This window comes from Myotis brandtii, unplaced genomic scaffold (assembly GCF_000412655.1).
Source record: "Myotis brandtii unplaced genomic scaffold, ASM41265v1 scaffold876, whole genome shotgun sequence".
NCBI classification, from domain to species: domain Eukaryota; kingdom Metazoa; phylum Chordata; class Mammalia; order Chiroptera; family Vespertilionidae; genus Myotis; species Myotis brandtii.
In genome coordinates this window covers 1,515,758-1,536,178 of record NW_005371579.1, presented here as the reverse complement: position 1 = coordinate 1,536,178, position 20,421 = coordinate 1,515,758, and the positions used below count along the sequence as shown (strand labels likewise).

The 20,421-nt window shown below is 53.8% G+C and overlaps 1 protein-coding gene across 1 annotated transcript in view; it reads right to left on the bottom strand.

Annotated features, from left to right (window-relative positions):
- Positions 1–20,421, bottom strand: part of LARGE (like-glycosyltransferase) — a 457,548-nt gene that overhangs the window by 13,446 nt on the left and 423,681 nt on the right. Inside the window, exons 10-11 of the mRNA XM_014532296.1 lie at positions 6,304–6,467; positions 591–869 (exon numbers count right to left, since the gene is read on the bottom strand). Coding sequence (XP_014387782.1) covers positions 591–869; positions 6,304–6,467 — 443 coding nt within the window. The remainder of the gene's footprint in view (positions 1–590; positions 870–6,303; positions 6,468–20,421) is intronic.

Sequence of the window (20,421 nt, the reverse complement as noted above, 5' to 3'; positions counted from 1 at the left end):
GGAAAAACTCACTGGAGAGGCAGAGAGGCAGCCATGGAGGTCAGTGAGCTCAGTGCCCGGAGTCAGATGACTCCTCCCCCCCACCCCCCTCAGCGTTGAGCCCCGGCCCCTGCATTGCCTGGTGTGGAACCCCGAACGAACAGCCTCCGTCTCACCCCCGCCGTCTCCCATTGGGAAGATGGAGATAATGACAGTTAGAACCCATGGCAGGCACCGAAGGGGGAGGGGACGAAACCCTGTGTGTCACTCACTCAGAACAGTGCCTGCCTCTCAGCAAGGACCCCACTGGGGGTTAGCCACCAGCATCACTTTGATTTGTTCCACAGACGAGGCCGTGACCTTTCTAGAATGATTGGATGAAGGTAGTCTGACCCCCAACCCGGGCGAGGAATGGGTTTTTCACAGGAACTAAAAAAAGAACGTTAAACTGGGGGGCAAAAGAGATGCTTTCGAGACCACGCTCTGCCCCTAACATTTCAGGAGGCAAACTGGGCTTCCTCCCAATCTGTTCACCAGGAAAAAGGAGACCCGAGGGCAGCCCAGGGGTCGGTGTGGTCCTGGCAGACGTGCCTGCGCCCGCGGGCCCTCACCTGAGGTACTCATAGAGCCCGTACATGGGCAGGAAGTCGATGTCGGACAGGAACATGTAGGGAGTGCCCACGTGCTTCATGGCCACGTTGCGCAGCAGGTTCACGGGGTAGAACTGGCCCTCCTTGTACACGATGTGGTAGGCCACGTTGTGGCGGCTCATGAGCACCTCGGAGCCCTGCGCGTAGCGGAGGAACTGCTGGGCCTCGGCGTCCGACAGGTAGAGGGCCAGGCTGATGGGCCCCTCCCAGTGCTTGCAGATGGCCTCCAGCATCTGGAGCCTGTGAGAGACAGGAAGGTGAGCCACGGACCCGGCCCCATCCGCGCATCCTCCACCCGCCCTCCTGGGGGGCTCTGCCTCCCCCACGGGCACTCGGTCAACCAGCCTGAGCCCAAACCACGGTGTAACGGGGGGAAAATCACCAAACCTCAGCTCCTTTATCGACCAGAGGGGCATAAAAGCACTCGCCTGGCTGGCTCTGGTCTTTGTCTGCTTCTAATCGAGTGAGTGACACTGAGAAAGTCACATCCCAAAATACGCCTTTTCTTTTCAACAGGGTGGTGAAGATGATGTTAAATGATTTAAGGATTCCCTTCCAGCTCAAAACTGCTATCCCTCTCCTCCTCTCTCAGGAAAGATACAGAGCTCTGCTGAGCTCCTGAGGCAGTGACCAGCCACAGAAGATGGAGCCAAACCTAGGCCGTGAGTTACAAGGAGCGTTAAAATAAGCAGTAAACGCAAGAGTCATAATAACTGCAATTATCTGACTCATTGCCATGCCCCAGACACTCTCCAGAACTCTCCCAACAGCCCTGTGCACCCTCTCCCCCTTCTTCTGATGAAGGAATGGCGGCTCCAGAGGTCCAGTTGATACCACTGTAACTAGCTAGTTATTAATAACAGAAAGGGAGCAGAGGGAGGCCAGACATTATAGCACAGCCATTTGGGCAGCTTCACCAGGAAGATGCAATTTCACACTCCCCAGGGAACACCGGCTCATTCCCCACAGATCACTGGGGAGAGAGACGCACGCACAGTGAAGCTGGGGTGACATGGGAAAGGTGCCTTTCAGTCAAACCTGAGAACAGAAATCATTGGCTGGAAGGCGTGGGGCTAATGCAAGTCTGGGAAAGCTCGGGAACACATAATCCCCTACACAAAGGAACTTTCTCGCTCTTGGCTCTCTGGTTCCTTTGGCTTTGCTCTGGTTTCCTTGCACTTGCCGTGTTCCCTCCATAACCATGTGGCCATGGGGACACCACATGCAATGGACTAATGGGCTGCAGCAGGATCACAAACAGTCAGGCTGATGCTGGACTGGACACTGCTCCAACATGGAGCAGAAGTTCTGGACACTGGCTCTGACCTTAGCCCCGCTGAAACCACAGCTACACTCCTTCCACGCGGGACGAGGGGGAACTCAGGGGTGCAATTCCACAGAAATAAAGCTTTCTACAATATCTCATCCTCCCGTGGGGGCCTCCTGAAATTCTTATTCCAGCAGCACCCCAAGAACCCCACTCCACCAATAACAAAGTCAACTTTGATTCTTAGGCTTGGAGCAGACATGTGTAGACAGGTACAGGGACAGGGCCTTGGGGACGGTGAGAAGAAAATAATACTGGGTGTTTGGTAAAGTAAATGGAAAACCACGTGAATGTGGGGGACAAAAGTGTGCCTGGTTCAGTGGATAGAGCATCAGCCTGTGGACTGAAGGGTTCTGGGTTTGATTCTGGTCAACAGCACATGCCCAGGTTGTGGGCTTGATCCCTAGTAGGGGGCATGCAGGAGGCAGCCGATCCATGATTCTCTCTCATCATTGATGTTTCTATCTCTCTCTCCCTTTCCCTTCCTCTCTGAAATCAATCCTATACAATAAAAGCCTAATATGCAAATCGACCGAACAGCAGAACGACCAGTCGCTATGATGTGCACTGACCACCATGGGGCAGACGTTCAACTCAGGAGCTGTCCACTGGTGGTCAGTGAACTTTCACAGGGGGAGCACTGCTCAGCCAGAAGCCAGGCTCATGGCTGGCAAGCACAGCGGTAGTGGTGGGAGCCTTTCCCGCCTCCACGGCAGTGCTAAGAAGCAGCGAGCCGAGCGGTAAGGAGGAGCGAGCAGTACGGAGCGAGGGGTCCCGGACTGTGAGAGGGATGTCTGACTGCCGGCTTAGGCCTGCTCCCCTAAGCCAGCAGGCGGACATCCCCAGAGGGGTCCCAGACTGCGAAAGGGTGCAGGCCAAGCTGAGGGATCCCCTGCTCCCCCAGTGCGCAAATTTCGTGCACTGGGCCTCTAGTAAAACTATATATTTTTTTAAAAATGAGCCTGGGGGGATGCCTTCCTTCTTTACTTTTCAGAGCCCTTATTGTGCCAGGGCCACAGCCATTTGCAAGGCTCCCTGAGAGGCACCAGCCAAGGAGAATTGGGGAAGAACAGAGCCCAGAGAGAGAAAGCTCTGAGAAAACGAAGAGAAATCTATAAAGATAGTTTTTTTTCAAGGCAGTAGAAGTGCCTGCTACACAAAATCCATGGTTAGGAAAAAGCAAAACCTATTCTACTTTTTTTCCCTACCCAGCAAGAGGCACCTAATCAGCGGTCTCCCGGTCAGAATGCCCACTTCAGTTGGACAATTACCAGGAAATAGATTCTACGCATTTGCATTTCTATGCTTCTAAACAAAAGAAAGCAGGCACCCCTATCCTGTGCCCACGGTTTTCCAAGCGTCCTCTCATTCTGCGGGATTTGCTTCCGCTTGCTCTTTGGAGGATTAAGATATTCACAGGGTAAGATGCCCTCCGTTTCTCATACGTTGTGACACTTGCTAATCGAATTGGCCAGAGCCGGGTATGGGAGGCATGACATTCTCCACGAAGCCTGATCTCTGACACGTGCATGCGGCCTCCGCTGCACTCTGCCAATCTGGGGGTTTGCATGACCCCACCTGCACCCCAGTGTCATCTTCTGCAAAAGGGAGGACTCTGCACGTCCTTTGAAATTTGGGGAGTCAAGGGCAAGGGTCACTTCTAATCTGAGGACAGAAGAGTTGCTGGAGGGAGGTGGAGGTGGGAGGCACGCCTGGGCGTGAAGAGGCCCGCCAGCTTCTGCAGTGGATTCGCCCGCTGGCTCGGTTTTTGACTCTGTGTCTGGGTTTTCCATGCGAGGAAGCCCCGCCAGGAGCAGCTCACTCTGGCTGGTACTGAAGAATTACCTCGTGCTCTCCAACTGGTGCTTTTCATCTGTCAGCTGCTTAGGATCACGTGGGAGGAGGCTTCTTACAGCACATTCCTGGGCCCCCAGAATCTGTATTTCCAACAAGCTCCCGCGTGATGCTGTGTGGCCAGGCCCTTTGGAGCCACACAGCTCTGAACGACGGGACCTGTTAGCTCAGCTAATGTTCTCCCTCCTCCAGAGGCCTCTCTCCAGAGACCGAAATCAGAGGAGGAGAGAGAACATCAGTTCTTCATCAACGTTGTCAAAGGGACAGGAGGGAGAAGGTGCCTCCTGGTGGCCAGATGCTGTGATCAGGATGGAATCCCTCTGTCCTCAGCAGTCCTGTGGGCCTCCAGGATGGGAGGGAGGTCCCCAGAGCAGACCTGCCAGCGCCATAGGGCCTTCACTCTTCCTGAAGGGACTGCTGGAGGGAGCCGGCGCCGGAGCCGGCAGCCCCCAGGTCCCTGTGGCATTCACGCAGGGCCTACTTCTGACTCGAAGGTGTACAGACACATCTGAAATGCCTACTAAATTAAAAATCGATCCAACAGGCACCAGCCAGATGCTGTGCAGCATGGAGGGGAAGGGGAATTGTACCTCCTCATCGGCTGTGGCACCGCGTGGTAACTTTTGCTTATGTCCTGCTACGTGTCTCTCCTTAGGGCGTGGGGTTCCCGGGGTCTCTGAGGTGTCTCAGGATGGCAGTACTTGTCACGACGCATTAGGGGGATCATGGGTCCTCCATGCGGAGGGTGGGGGGATGCGTGGGGTCTGAAGGGAAGGCCTCTGGGTCAGTGTTTGAGGTCACACAGCGGTAAAGGCCGGTTGATCTGGTGCTAGAGTCTCTGTGCTTTTCATGTTCCCCTTTGTCTCTGCCTGTTGTCTTTGCCTGTTGCCTGTGAAGGTCGGCAAGTCCTCTGTGCTTGTGCACCAGGTCCTGGAGGCTGGTGAAGCTCCAGGAAACCACGAGCCACAGAACCACGAGCCAAAGAAGCTGTTTAGTGCTGCGAGTAGTCATTGCTAACACGCGGTAGGAATCAGAAAGCAAGGAATCGGCTTCCTCCTGGATCTTTCCGCCTCATTCAGCACGAATCACTCTCAGATGCATTCAGATGCAAGGCCCGCCCACTCCCCAGAACCCTCGGACGACTTTGGGTACCTTTCATGTCTGAGCGCTGGCTCTTTCCTTTGCGCGTTCTTCCATCACTCATGACTAATAACAGCTGACATTTATCGAACACGTAAGCGTGCCAGGCCCTGTTCTCAGCACTTTATAGGAATAAACTCATTGACTCCTGAGAAGGGCCCCTAGAATCGCATCCACAGGCCAGACAGGCATCGCTGAGGTGGTGCGGGGACAGAATGTGCCAAACTGCTTTCCTGATTGTGGGAGCTGAGGAGGGATGACATGCAGGAAGCTGGGGCAAGGGCAGCCACTATGGGCCATGAGTAAATCAACGAGGAAGCTGGTGAGCAGTGGTGGGAGGGGCCCCCCAGGACAGCCAGGAATAGAAAAGTGGGGCCCTGAGGGAGTGGCCTCGGGGCCTTGAAACCACTCACCTCCTGGCAGCCAGAGAGATGGTCTCAAACAAAACTCAAGTTAGATCTAACAACTTTGTGCATAAATCTTAAATAACTTCTCAACACATTTAGAATAAAGTCCCAGTGTTTTATGAGTTTCCAAGTTCTATCGCCTCCATCTCAGGCCCTTCCCTCCCAGGGGCCTGCTCTGTGGCAGCTGCACTCATTCTCTATCAGGCTGTGGAACGTGCAAGGCCCTTCCCACCACGGGGCTTTCACACCTGCTATTCCATCCGCTTTCTCAGCAACTCCTACGCCTGCCTCCTTTCTCATCCTCCACGTCTCTGCAGAAATGTCCCTCCTTAGAAAGGCTCCCCCTGACCATACCACCTGCAGAAGGCCCCTCACCTGACACTGTTATTCTCTCTCCCGGGTCCTTCAAAGCACTCACCACAGCTTCACGTAGCTGTTCGTTGTTGCTTATACACTAGCCCCCTCCCTGTTCTCGACTCTGGCTGCACATTGCAAACTTAGAACAAGGCCAGGTCTCCACCCCATAGTCCTACTTCACTGGCCTGCAATGGAGCCTGGGCATGAATTTGTCTTAAAAGCTCCCCGGAGGATGCAGACTGTCCCCAGCCAAGGCCGAGAACCAGGGCATCAGACTGCGGGCCACTAAGAGCAGGAGCCACGTCGGTCCTGCCTGCGAAAGGCTCAGTAGATCGATCCATGCAGAAGGAGACGAAACAGCAACTGCTTTCCAGCGGTGACTGTGGGTCCAGTCTACGCGTTTCCCTTCCCTCCGTCCTCAAAGCCATCATCGTCACCGAAAGACAAGAGCCCTTGGTTTTCCGTGCCGAGAGGGGGTGGGACGCAAGCCCTACCATACCAGGCCCCAATAGCCTCAGCTCGCAGGCCCTCCCTCCCTTCTCCAGGTGACTGGGTGAGGGGCTGTGCAGAGGGGGCCGGTCTGCCCTACCTGTCCATGGAGAGCTGCGCGACCAGGGTGACGTCCGTGTTGTCCGCGGCGGGCTCATACTCGTAGTGCAGGAAGTACAGGTGGGTCCGGTGGACGGTGAAGCGCTCTCGCCGGAACTCGTAACACAGGTCGTCCTCATCCAGCTCCGAGAGCTGCTTCTGGAGCTGCGAGGCAGGGGAGAGGCGTGGCAACGAGAAGGAAAGCCCCAGGGGGCCGGGAGCCCGCCCGCCCCTCGGCCCTGCCCTCCCCCGAGTCTGTCACGTTGAACATCGCTGATGGTCAAACACAGGACAAGATCGCTGTGTCCATCCCCCCATGCAAGTCACTCTGATTTCAAAACGGGGACCATGAAGGGCAGCTCAGCCTCCGAGAAGGGAGACGGCTCTGAGCTCAGCAGGATGGTGGTGATCAGGGACCAATGGATAACCATCCACAAACGCCCTATAAGCAAACAGTCTTTGCCTGGATGACCTAGCGCAACATTTTCAAACATGAGGGGGGAAACTGTCACAGAAAAGAGTGAGAAACTGAGCGAGCAATGCCTTTGTGTGAGCCGATGCCTTTCTCTCCTAGAGCCACAGACTCCAGTCTTTGCACCAGGAGAGCAAAACCAAACCAAAGCCTTTCCTTCAAAGTCATCCAGGTTGAGTCCGAGCCTCAGCGCCCAGCCTCTCTTTCCCCCTCAGAACCTCTCGCTCATGAACCTGCCTGTAGACCTTCTCCGCCCAGCTCCACTCTGCTCCCTCCTTCCCAACTAGCGAGAGAGCAAGCTGACCCGCCAACAGGGATTGAGGGCTCAGCCTCAGACATAGCAGATGCAGATCCACGGACGCCCAGACCTGCTGGCTCAGATGCTGATATACCCCCGTCGCCTACAAACCCCACCTCGACCCTCCCAGGCAGGCATCACTGTGCCTGTCATGTAGGTGAAAAAGTGCAGGGGGAAGTGAAAGAGCGCTGACAGTGACCAGTGTGAGGCCAGTGGGTGTGGGTGCGGAGTGAGCGGACTGGGGACAGGCGGGAGAGAGGCTCATCGGCCGAGGGAAACGTATGTGTCAAGATTACACGCGTGTACACGTTGGTGAGGATACGACACACCGTGCATGTAGAATGCACAGATTTGTCACATGCACATTGTATTTGAAAACTGATGTTTAAACATGAATGATTTTGGTGAAAGTCACACAGCTGGTTCCAACATTATTTCTGTTGCACCAGCCTTGTCCATCACATGAGGACATGTTGTTGAACACGGACTAAGATGTGCCTGGCTAGAGGGACTAACCCGGCTGAAAGTAACGAAGCACTTTTCCAAGAAGAAACATAAAATCTCCAAACTAATACATAGTGTAGTTGTCAACAAGAAAATATGCTAACTCGCTCCTGTAAAACCTAGTGCCGGTTGAGACCATCGCTTGATGGATGACGCTATGCAGAGGATTCCACTCACTGCGCAGTTCTCCCTCTCCTCTCACGCTCCCCACTGTCACGTGACTCCCAGCATCACCATTTCCCTCACACCTGGACCTGGGCTGCACTTGTGACTTGCTTTGGCAGATGATCGAATGGTGGGGAAGCCATGCTGTCCAGTCCTGAGGTGGCACTTCAAGGGGAGTCCACCGTTATGCACCTCCACTCCTGCCGTGAGGAGGTGCTGGGCCATCAGCCTGAGGGTGAGCCACAGTCTCCCCAACGGCCCCAGATGAGGGAGCGAGCCCAGCCCGGATCAGCAGAGCTGCCTCAGTAAACACCTCCCATACACCACTGAGGTTTTACAGGTCCGAGCAATAGACAACTGCCAGGGGGGGCACTGGCACTTAGTGAGGTGACTTTCATTATGTGAGCCCGTCCCGCGTAGCAGGGGACGGTGGCCTCTCGGGCCTCAGCCCAGTCAGTGCGCGTAGCATTCTCCAGAAGGCCGTGTCCAACGCCAGGGGCGCCCATCATCCTCCAATGGTGCTCGGGCTCACTGAGGTCCAGGGACGTACGACAGTCTCAGCTATCGGACTTTCTAATGGCGCAGAGGATGCAATTGGGATGCTCTTTAGCTCTTCGAGTTCCATCCCATGCCCTGGCCTACCTGAAGGCTGCAGCTCTACCAACGGCGTGTGACCAGGACACGGGAATTCCTGCTCCAGCTACGACCCCATGAGCCGAGGGACCTGTTCTGAGCTGCAGGATTAGACCCACATCCTTGCTGACAACTTTCTTGATGAAGATCAAAAGAAGACTCTCGCCACACGAGAAAGAAACACAAGGGGCCAGGACACGAGGAATGCATGTGTGTATGGGCGTTCTCCTCCCCTCTGTGCACGCACGGGCACACCCCGCTGAGTCAGCGGGCACGCCATGCCTAGGAACATGGCTCCAAGAGTCCTTTTCTGAAAAGCACCCAGACAGTGGACTCCTCAAGGCAGGGGCTGCCCCACTCACCTCTGAATCCCTGAGCCTGGGACCTCTAGGTGCCTTGTGTGCTCAATCAGCCTGTATTGGACACACTCGGCCGCCTCATGTTAATAAAGGAAACAGTGGCCAAGGAAAGTGCTCCCAGAACCTGAAGTATGGCCTGCCCTCGCTGGGGGAGGTCTATCCATAATCCTAGGGGCTAAGAAGCCCGAATCTATGAACTTCACAGGATCAATAACGTGGTTCGGTGGCATCTATAGCCCCAGGTCCCTTGTGGCCACCCCCATGCTTAAGGGGTAGGGTCTAGGTCAGTGATGGCGAGCCTTTTGAGCTCGGCGTGTCAGCATTTTGAAAAACCCTGAAAAACCCTAACTTAACTCTGGTGCCGTGTCACATACGGAAATTTTTTCATATTTGCAACCATAGTAAAACAAAGACATATTTTTGATATTTATTTTATATATTTAAATGCCATTTAATAAAGAAAAATCAACCAAAAAAATGAGTGTCATAGGTTCGCCATCACTGGTCTAGGTGATACTCTTGTCTACCAACCACACTGGGTCTGTGGGAAGCACAGCAAGGGTGTAGTCATACCTACAATGTCAGACTCTCCAGGACTCTGGACCCCCCAGACACCTCCCCTGAGCTCTACTGTACTTATTACCAACACGGCGAATGGCAGCTCTGCTTAGCTAATATGGACTAAGCACCTACTGTGCGCCAGGTGCAGTGCCAAGTGTTTCCAGGTGCCTGGCTTTATTAATGGGCCCCGTCAGCACACGTCTCTGTGTTACAGCAGGAGCAATCGGGCTCAGAAGGTTTCGGTCATCGGCCAGTGACACAGCTAGAGAGAGGCCGTCTGGCTCCAGAATCCGGTCTTCGAAAACTGTGGGCCTTTTCACAACATGATGACTTAGCTCTGGGGGATGGACACGAGGGCCAAATGAGCTGGTGGAAGATTCAGTGCTCGGGGAACAAAGCAGGTCATAGCAATGCACACTCGGGATGTCCCCATACAGCAAAGAGACAAACAACCGCCATACACACACACAGAAAACAGACCAAAGGGAATGGAAATCCGTCACCGTGTTAACAAAGCTTTCCTCTGAGGGGTGGATTCGCAGGTGAACTTTATTGGCCTCTTTCTACTTTTCAGGATTTAACTAATTCCCTGCAATTTTCTCAAATGAGCAAACGCATGTAGAAGTGCTTTGCAAACTGTAGAGTGCTGCACAGACCTGAGCAACGTTATCGTGATTCCATTATGTACCTTTTCAAATTCTAATCTAGGGCTGCTTATTGCCGACTGCATGGCTGATGTTATCCAAGGGGAAGACGAAGACGCTTAAAAACGGGCTTCTTTTCAGCCAGGGTTCGTCTAGTCATTTCTCCAGGGAGATGCTGAGCCGGGGGGCGGGCTTTCATTAGCAGGACCTGAATGCTTCCACACTCCACACTCCACTCAGCCGCTCCACGGAGGGAACGGGAGGCCGGGGCTCCTGACAAGCCAGTCACAGAAACAAAAGACAGATTCTCCTGAGATAAAATGCATTTGCTAAATTGCTTCTTTGAGCAGCCAGCTGAGGCAAAAAGGAGATTTGGGCTCCAGGGAAAATGCCCTTTAAGCAGTTTGCCTTTATTCCTTCCCATCCTGAAGGACGGTGGCCTAGACTGACCTCTGAGCTGCCAGGGCTCACAGCTGAGGGTTCAGAGGAGTTGGAAGTGTGTCCTGGGCTCTGGCCAAAAGGACTTTTGTTCCAAGTCGGAAAAACCACAGAGAGAGATTATGGGGATAACTGGGAACTGAGACCCATCCCTCTGACACTCATTGGCTATGTACCTTGAGCGAGTCGTTTTCCCACTTCCTAACGAGACGAGGAGTTTGGGCTTCATGAAAGAACTCTCAGAGGTCATGTGCTCACTAGGTCAGGTACGGTGCTGACAACTTTGCAGGCACGTTCTCATTTAATACTCACACAGCCTCTATGCATGAGGGACACGGTCAGTCCTGCCTTATATATGAAGACATTCATCACCTGAAAGGTTTAGCCACTTGTTCAAGGTCAAATGATGGGTGAACGGAGTGGCTGAGATATTTCCTCCAGGTGTATGTCCTCCGAGTTCTTGAACGTAATCAATTCACTACAGCGCCTTCAAAATCTCTAGGGCTTTTCTAGTTTTAACGCTAGCTAGATGGTTCTATGACTGGAGAGGAATGAATGCATGTATTCCCTGCAGAGGTAGGGACCTGCCATGCTCACCAATATTCACATTCTCTTCTCTTCCTGGGGCCACAGCCAGGCTGTGTTTCTGACTTTCCTGCAGTTTTGGGCCAAGCTCTGGTCTGTAGTATGTGGGCAGGTTCTGGTTGCCACAGGCACCACATTCAGGGCTGTCTCATGCACAGTCCTCCCTGTCAGCCAGAGCAAGAACGTCCAAGGCTCCATGGAAGTCAGAGCCACAAGATGGAAGGAGTCTGGGATCCTGGAGAAAAACCACCTGCCAATCAGGAACATCCATGCGGACTTTCTGTGAGTCAAAGATCTCTCGCATGCGGAGCCCATTTTAGAATTGTTCATGTTACCTTAACTAACACTCCCAGCTGAACTCTTGTAGACAGTAAGCGATGGGGGCAGAACACAACGGACCAAGTAAGGAGTCTCCCTGAAGCCACCCATATCTTGTTGACGCCTCTCCTTCTGATGCCTGAGAACAATGGCTGGAAACATCTGGTGGGCAAAACAACCCTCAATAATGCTGTTTTATAAGTTCCACCGACTTTCCCTTTTCAGTGGCCTGGACACCTGTGACGTCATCTGCTCTTCCCTGGATCTGCAGGAGGCAGGCAGGGCTGCCCTGGTGCCCTCAGTCAGCGGAGAAGGAAGCCGGAGCACCAGGGGTTTGCTCAGAGCGGCTGGGGCTCTAACTCATCCTCTGAAGCCTGCTTCAGGCTCTCTCCCGTGGTTTCCACGAAGCGGGTACGTTCTGTGGAGCCATGCAGGTAGAGAAAGATTACAGGCTCGCTGACTGCCTGCTGTGTGCATTAATCAACCAAGTTCCAGGAACCCAAACATTTTTTACCAGGGGCCAGATTTATGCTTTTGTGCAGAGGAGAGGCACGGGTTCAGGTCTGTTCAGCTAAGGCTCAGAGAGATTCCACCCAGCTCTGACCTAGGCTCTGAGGAAACAAAGAAGGACAAGGCCTGGTCTCCATCCGGGTCCCAAGTATCAGTATTAATGTGAACCTCACACACAATTCATAGGCCCTTACTTTATGCCAAGCCCTGTGCTAAGAATGCGGAAGGAACCCCAGTTTCTGTACCTAAGTTGTTCATAATGTCTGGGTGGGGGAACAAATAAGCAAGTTGGTAATTATAATACTGGGTGTTTATAACACAAACAAAACTTAATTTGGGAGCGGGGGGCGGGGGGGGGGCGGCATGTGTTATGTGCCACTGATCTAGCTCCTGACTTAGCTTCTTGGGTCCTCATGAAGCCTATTGGGTAGACTATGATTCCCATTTTACAGATGGGAAAACCAAAGCATAGAGAGTTTAAGTAAACGGCCCGAAATCCCACAGTTACTGTTCCTAAGATTTTACATGGGTCAGTCTTGCTCCAGAGCTGCCCCCCTGGCATTCTGCATAAGGAGCTGGTAAGAGGAGGAAGACCCGGCCAAAGGAAGGGAGGGCAGGTGGCTGCCGGAAAGGCCCTGGAGGGAGCTTTTACATGGGTCAGTCTTGCTCCAGAGCTGCCCCCCTGCATTCTGCATAAGGAGCTGGTAAGAGGAGGGAGACCCGGCCAAAGGGAGGGAGGGCAGGTGGCTGCTGGAAAGGCCCAGGAGGGAGCCCTGCACGCGAGGACTATTACAACTGGAGCCTCGGGGTGTGGAAGAGAGGGGTGTGCAAGCTGGAGCTGGACAAACAAAGCAGGACAGGCCACGATGGCGTGCAGGGGGCGCAGGCATATCCACTGAGAAGCTTGCCTCCACGGCTCCTCCTGCACCCCGCCCTGTAGCCTCCTGGCAAATGCTGGGGTCCTTCAGGCTCTGGAATGAACAAGCCCGGAAGGTCACTGGAGGCTGGCCTGGGGCAGCAGCTGTCGTAGGGCTCTGGGCGCTGTCCACCGGGCTCTGATGCCCACGGTGTGATGAAAGAGCTGGCGCCATGCGGCTCACACATGAGCGCGATAATGCATTCTGGCTTTTCCCTGGGGTTTCTCTGGGATACAGCTGTTTCCACAGAGCCATCTGTTTCCTGGCACGGCCTCGCACGGTGGTGCCGGGAAGTGTTTATGGAATCTGTTTATATGTGTCTTATTTTTAACTCCTAATTGAGCCATGGCGATGCCGTTGTCTTTTCTCCTTAGTGGGCTTGGTGTTGGGGAACGGGGCCCCGCAGGTAGCCCGGCACCCTGGGCCATATGCGGCTCTTTGGCCCCTTGAGTGTGGCTCTTCCACAAAATACCGACTTCTGCGTATGGGCCACGAAGTTTCAATCACACTGTATGTGCGCGTCCGCACGTGGTATTTGGTGGAAGAGCCACACTTAAGGGGCCAAAGAGCTGCATGTGGCTTGCAAGCCGCAGTTTGCCGACCACTGCCTTAACCCCTTCAACCCTCCAACCGCCTGGCCTGGGTTTATTTGTGACCATTTTATAGGCGGAGAAACTGAGGCTTGTAGAAGGTGAAAGTGATGCCCAGTGCACAGATCTGGTCCCGGGGCCGGGTTTTCTGATTGTGAGTGTAGGGAACTTCCTCTCGCACCCCAGATGCTTCGAGAAAAGGACTTGTAATAGTTCATTTGTTGAACAAGATCTGCTGAGCACACACCAGGAGCCAGGCAGGCTTTCGGAGGCATGAAAACATACAATGAATAAAAGCGGCTAAAAATCCACGTAGTCACAGAGCTTTCATTCACGTGGGGGGAGATGTGATCAACAAAACAAATTCGTTAAGAATATGATACACTGATAGGGGACAAGGGCCACGGAGAACAATAAAGAAGTTCTGGGGGCCAGGAGCGCTGGGGGAGGGGCGGGAACTGCAATTTTAGGTGGGGGAGTGTTTTGTTTACTTATAGAAAGGCCACTCGGCTGTGGGTCAAGGTTAATACGAGTCCCGGGACCGCCACCAACCCGTTCCACGATTTCAATTCTCCGAGCTCCCACGTCCTCCTCCATAAAATGGAGACAACAGCAACTTGTGGGAGTCAGCGTGATTACATAAGTAAACACGACGAGGAGAATGAGGGAATGAGTTGTAGTGATTCTGTTCGTTGTAAACGTGGAGCGACACCCACTTACGAAGCAAGGCCCTGGTTTGCCGCTTAGAGTTAGGTGGGCCTGGTTTCGAATCGTGGCGCCACCACAGAAGCGTTGCGTGACCCTGGGCAAGTAACTCCACTCCAGTGACGTTCGTTTCCTCATCTGTCAAGTGTGACTAATGCCCACCTCCCTGGAAGGTGGCGGAGATCAGAGTTGCGTTTCCCTACCTCCTTATTGCTTTGCAGGAAATCTCCATTGTCAAAGGCCAGCAGATGCAGAGAAAGGCCTGGGCAGGGCACAGGGCAGCATCCCAGTGCAGGGGGGCCAGAGGGGCTCACGCTGGGGGCAGGGCTGCCCACAGGCTCCCGCATCTCCCGTGTTACTGTTTGGAGACTGGCACTGGGTCCCTGGAGTGCTGCTTGGCTAGGACACTGGGTTCGGACAGAGCCCAGGGCCCAGAGAGAACGCGTGGGGCCATTCATAGTGACGTCTGCTGCGGACACGGATGAGGGAGCTGGAAGTCTGCATTCATTGCCGATGGACTTGCAATTCCATATAAATGCAGGCACTCACTGGTGCCCAATCTTCTGTGGTTTTTTCTTCTTCTTTTTTGCACTTTTTGGATATTTGCTGTTTGTTCACTTAACTTTGAATGCAACAGTGGCTAATTCTTTCGCGTTGGCCTTTCTGACTTCAATACCCCCGGCTTCTCTTTTCTTGGCTGCCGGGGGAGGGAGGGGCGCGCAGAAGGGCTGCTCCGGGCTGACGGAGTGAAAATGACAGCTGTCAGGAAGGAATGTGCAGAACCAGCAGCACGCAGTGCGAGGCCATTTCCTGCCAGGAAAAGCAGCATCTTTCCCCCTCGGGCCGACTCCCGCCCCCTCAGCCTGCTCAGCGCCACCGGCGTCGGCCTTTGTACATGGAGTTCTGTATAATTTGGTGGCCAAAGGAAGGGCATGTACTTTAGCAAGATTCCCACCCAAAGTGGCTCAAACCTATATATTTTAAGGCTTTGCATTTAAACGGGCGAGCTTCCTTTTAGCTGGAGCACCCCCTTAGGGGGGGCAGGCGTTCCTGATGAGAAAGCTTCGCTCTATAAATACAGGGCTCAGGGAGACACGCTGTATGGAAACATGCGACGCTGTCTGCCAGGCTCTCGGGGGCAGCAGGGGGTGTCCTTACGTGCCCCAGAGGACAGGCTCAGAGTAATGAACTCCCTGCGGAAGGGAAGGTTTCAGCTCAACACGGGGAAGGCTGGTGTGGCACCTGGAGCCTCCAGCAGGGGAGGCAGCTGTTGGAGGTGGTGAGCTCCCCGTCTTTGGGAGGATTCCAGCAGAAGCCAGATGCACGCCTGTTAGGGATGCTGTCGAGGGATTTTTGCCTGCATTAGGGGGTGGAGAGTTTCCGTGACTATTCAACTGTGTTCTGTGGAGTCCTGGGCTTTCTTGGAAATGCTTCAGGGGCCGGGTTGCTGAGGTGAAGGGAGAGAAAAGCTAAGGCATAGAATTCTAGCCTCCGCAACCATTTCAAGAAATAAGAACAACTGCCGCCTACTGGATGCTTATTGCATCACACAGATGAACTGACTGGTTCCAGAGGGGGACAGTGGATGCACCAGGGTGGATGGGAGTGGCTGTGCCCCGTTAGCGACTGTCGTTCCAACCACTGTTGGAGTCTGATCTCTTCCCAGTCACATGAACACTCTGAGCTCCACATGGAAGACACGAAGCCTCTGACTTCCTGAAATTACATATTCTTTTGGCATTGAGGCCAACCAAGTGGCCTCTCCTTCCTACCACAGGCCCCTCATTGGCAGGAAACCTTCTGGGACTGTTTGACACAGAGCAGATGTGACAGCCTTCATGTGCTATAGAGACAGGGTTCTAAGCAACCCTGCAGGTTCCTCTCCCTGCCAGGCCTTCCTCGGAGAGGTTAATATAACCTGAATCCATTTGAGGCATGACAGACTGTCATCAGATGGTTGGGCACTGTGGTTTGTAAAAACAAACCAACAAACAATGAACATGGTGTTCCTGGTGCTGAGTCCTTCTTTCTTGGTGATTTAACATAGATTATCCGTGAAACACTATGACAAAGGCACCCCTGTGCCCATTTCTCAGATGGTAAACCTGAGGCCCGGAGCATTCATGTGCTGGCTCTGAGGTCATGTGACTATTAAATATGGGATCTGGGATGACTAGTGCGCTTACTGTCTTATCACCATCATCACCTCCCTCTAGAGGAAATTATAATAATGCAAAAACCAAAGTTGTGCAGCCCTTTATGTTCTCACCTTGCCTTCATTCAAATCTGAATGTGCCATGGTGCTCCTGTTCACCTCTGGCCTCCCCGCTGTGCTGCCCCCTCCCTCCCACTGAGTCCACTTTCTATACCTCCTTATTCATCCCTCAAATCTCACCTCCTCCAGGAAGTCCTCCCTGATGCACCTTCTCGCCTACTGCAGGCAAAGCCCTTCTCATGTGCTCTCAAAGCACCACCGCCATCCGGGCACTCATTGCACTGGATCACAACCCCCGCTTGTCTTCATCCCTCACTTGGACCCGCACTGGGAGAGCCGGGCTTGATCTGTGATGCTCCCCCTGCATCCCTAGCCCTGAGGTTGTTATTGTTTGAATGACTCTATGTCCAGTGGCTGAATGAGCCTTGAGACAATGCCACTGGAGCCCTTTCTCATCTGCGATCTGTAGGCCCAGGAAGAGGTTCCGGACTTCATTCACTCGCGACTACCACCATCTGTGCACTTGTCAGGGCGCTAACGACCTCTTTCCCTGGAGCTGGGAGCATCCGCTTTGGGCCGGATCCAAGATCGTGCCCTTTCCCTCCGGTTGTGTTTGCACATAACACTTGACATGCTGCTAAGGACAAGGAGGTGGGCGTCCTACAGATGTGCTTCCAGGGTGTGATGCTGCAGACCCTCTCCTGCCCCTCCTTGCCCCCGAGGAGGAGCCTGGCTGAGCAGGGCACTGGATCACAACCCCCGCTTGTCTTCATCCCTCACTTGGACCCGCACTGGGAGAGCCGGGCTTGATCTGTGATGCTCCCCCTGCATCCCTAGCCCTGAGGTTGTTATTGTTTGAATGACTCTATGTCCAGTGGCTGAATGAGCCTTGAGACAATGCCACTGGAGCCCTTTCTCATCTGCGATCTGTAGGCCCAGGAAGAGGTTCCGGACTTCATTCACTCGCGACTACCACCATCTGTGCACTTGTCAGGGCGCTAACGACCTCTTTCCCCGGAGCTGGGAGCATCCGCTTTGGGCCGGATCCAAGATCGTGCCCTTTCCCTCCGGTTGTGTTTGCACATAACACTTGACATGCTGCTAAGGACAAGGAGGTGGGCGTCCTACAGATGTGCTTCCAGGGTGTGATGCTGCAGACCCTCTCCTGCCCCTCCTTGCCCCCGAGGAGGAGCCTGGCTGAGCAGGGCACAGGGACCTGCTGTGAGTGCCAGAGGCGCCTGCTCCCCTGTCCTTAGTGCCCACAAAGCAACTCGTCTGTGCTCTCTGTCCCCACGCTGCCGGCCTCGGTCTCAGCCCCACCGTCATCGTTTTGCCTGGGATGCGGAAATTGTCTCTAAGTGGTCTCCCCACCTCCAGTCCTGGCCTTTTCATTCCATTCTCTACATGGAATCATTTTTCTCAACTGTAATCTGACCAAGATGAAAGCCATTCGGTAGAGTCTACACGGCTGAGCCCAGCCAAGGCCCTTCTGTCAGCTTCGTCCTTCGCCCCTCTCCCACATGCCCACGCCCTCACACCAACGCCCGGCATGTTCTCCCTGAACTCTCCACTTCTTCGTCTGCTCTGCCTTTACCTGGCGCGTCATGCTTCCCCCGTATGTACTCAATTCATCCAACAAGTATTTACTGAGTGGTGACCACATGCTGCTTCCCTTGGGGGAGGGCACCACAGAGGCAAAGTCTCTCACCTCATGGCCCCCTATTCTGGTCTTAGACAATGAACATGGTGTTCCTGGTGCTGAGTCCTTCTTTCTTGGTGATTTAACATAGATTATCCGTGAAACACTATGACAAAGGCACCCCTGTGCCCATTTCTCAGATGGTAAACCTGAGGCCCGGAGCATTCATGTGCTGGCTCTGAGGTCATGTGACTATTAAATATGGGATCTGGGATGACTAGCGCGCTTACTGTCTTATCACCATCATCACCTCCCTCTAGAGGAAATTATAATAATGCAAAAACCAAAGTTGTGCAGCCCTTTATGTTCTCACCTTGCCTTCATTCAAATCTGAATGTGCCATGGTGCTCCTGTTCACCTCTGGCCTCCCCGCTGTGCTGCCCCCTCCCTCCCACTGAGTCCACTTTCTATACCTCCTTACTCATCCCTCAAATCTCACCTCCTCCAGGAAGTCCTCTCTGATACACCTTCTCTCCTACTGCATGCAAAGCCCTTCTCATGTGCTCTCAAAGCACCACCGCCATCCGGGCACTCATTGCACTGGATCACAACCCCCGCTTGTCTGCATCCCTCACTTGGACCCGCACTGGGAGAGCCGGGCTTGATCTGTGATGCTCCCCCTGCATCCCTAGCCCTGAGGTTGTTATTGTTTGAATGACTCTATGTCCAGTGGCTGAATGAGCCTTGAGACAATGCGCTGGAGCCCTTTCTCATCTGCAATCTGTAAGCCCAGGAAGAGGTTCCGGACTTCACTCACTCGCGACTACCACCATCTGCGCACTTGTCAGGGCGCTAACGACCTCTTTCCCTGGAGCTGGGAGCATCCGCTTTGGGCCGGATCCAAGATCGTGCCCTTTCCCTCCGGTTGTGTTTGCACATAACACTTGACATGCTGCTAAGGACCAGGAGGTGGGCGCCCTACAGATGCGCTTCCAGGGTGCGATGCACAGACCCTCTCCTGCCCCGCCCTGCCCCGAGGGCCTCTCTCGGAGGAGCCAGGATGCAGCAGGGCGCAGGGACCTGCTGTGAGTGCCAGAGGCGCCTGCTCCCCTGTCCTTAGTGCCCACAAAGCAACTCGTCTGTGCTCTCTGTCCCCACGCAGCCGGCCTCGGTCTCAGCCCCACCATCATCGTTTTGCCTGGGATGCAGCAATTGTCTCTAAGTGGTCTCCCGCCTCCAGTCCTGGCCTTTTCATTCCATTCTCCACTGCAATCTGACCAAGATGAAAGCCGTTCGGTGGAGTCTACACGGCTGAGCCCAGCCAAGGCCCTTCTGTCAGCTTCGTCCTTTGCCCCTCTCCCACACGCCCTCACACCAACGCCTGGCATGTTCTCCCTGAACTCTCCACTTCGTCTGCTCTGCCTTTACCTGGCGCGTCATGCTTCCCCCGTATGTACTCGATTCATCCAACAAGTATTTACTGAGTGGTGACCACATGCTGCTTCCCTTGGGGGAGGGCACCACAGGGGCAAAGTCTCTCACCTCATGGCCCCCTATTCTGGTCTTAGGTTTGGGAAAAAAACTAGGAAACAAGCACATGAAGCAAATCCTGGTGGACGGTGCATATACTCGGATGTAAAGGAGACAGGGCGCATCACAGAGTGACCATGGGGTCCTGGAGGCTGAGGAGGGTCAGGGGACGTTTCTGAAGATGCCCCATCAGAGATGCTCCTACACCGAGGGGCAGGGGGGTCCGGGCAGTGGGACAGCCAGCACAGAGGCCCCGGGCGGGTGGAGTGAGCCTAGGGTGGATGCAGAAGGAACCACAAAGGTGGTGAGTGTGGCTCCCGCAGCGTCAAGGGCCAGAGTGCTGGGGGGACAATGCTCTAGGCGTCTCTAGCACTTGATACATGTACCAGGACTGGGCAAGCCTCTAATTTCAACCCAGGGCCTTGCCCGGTGCCTGGCATATGCCGGCATTCACAGGACCACGGGGTACTCTCCCCCAACCCCTCTGACCCCGTGACCCCAGGGGAAGCTGATGGTAGGAAAAGCTAGTGAGTCATTTATAAAGAAAGTCCCGCTTCCTAAGACACTGGCCGACAGGGGAGCCCGCGATGCCATGATTAACCGATGGCTTTATGCTGCAAGGCTTTGTATTTGCTTCTTCCATATGGAGGAAAAAAAAAAAGGCAGGAGAACATTTTTATTTAGTGTTTGGAATACAGTGCCGAATGGGCACTCAAATGTTGGCAAGGATGACAAATACTGACTTGAGTAGAGAACTGGAGGAAGAACCAAAAGGCCAAACCCAGGAATAACATACCATGTTCATGGATTGGTAGAATCAACATCATTTAAAATGTCCATACCACCCAAAGCAATTTATAGATTCAATGCACTCCCCATTAAAATACCAACGGCATATTTCATAGACCTAGAACTCTCCAAAAATTCATCTGGAATAAAAAAAGACCCTGAATAGCTGCATCAATCCTGAGAAAGAAGAACAAAGTAGGAGGGATCACATTACCAGATATCAAGCTGTTATTACAAAGCCACAGTT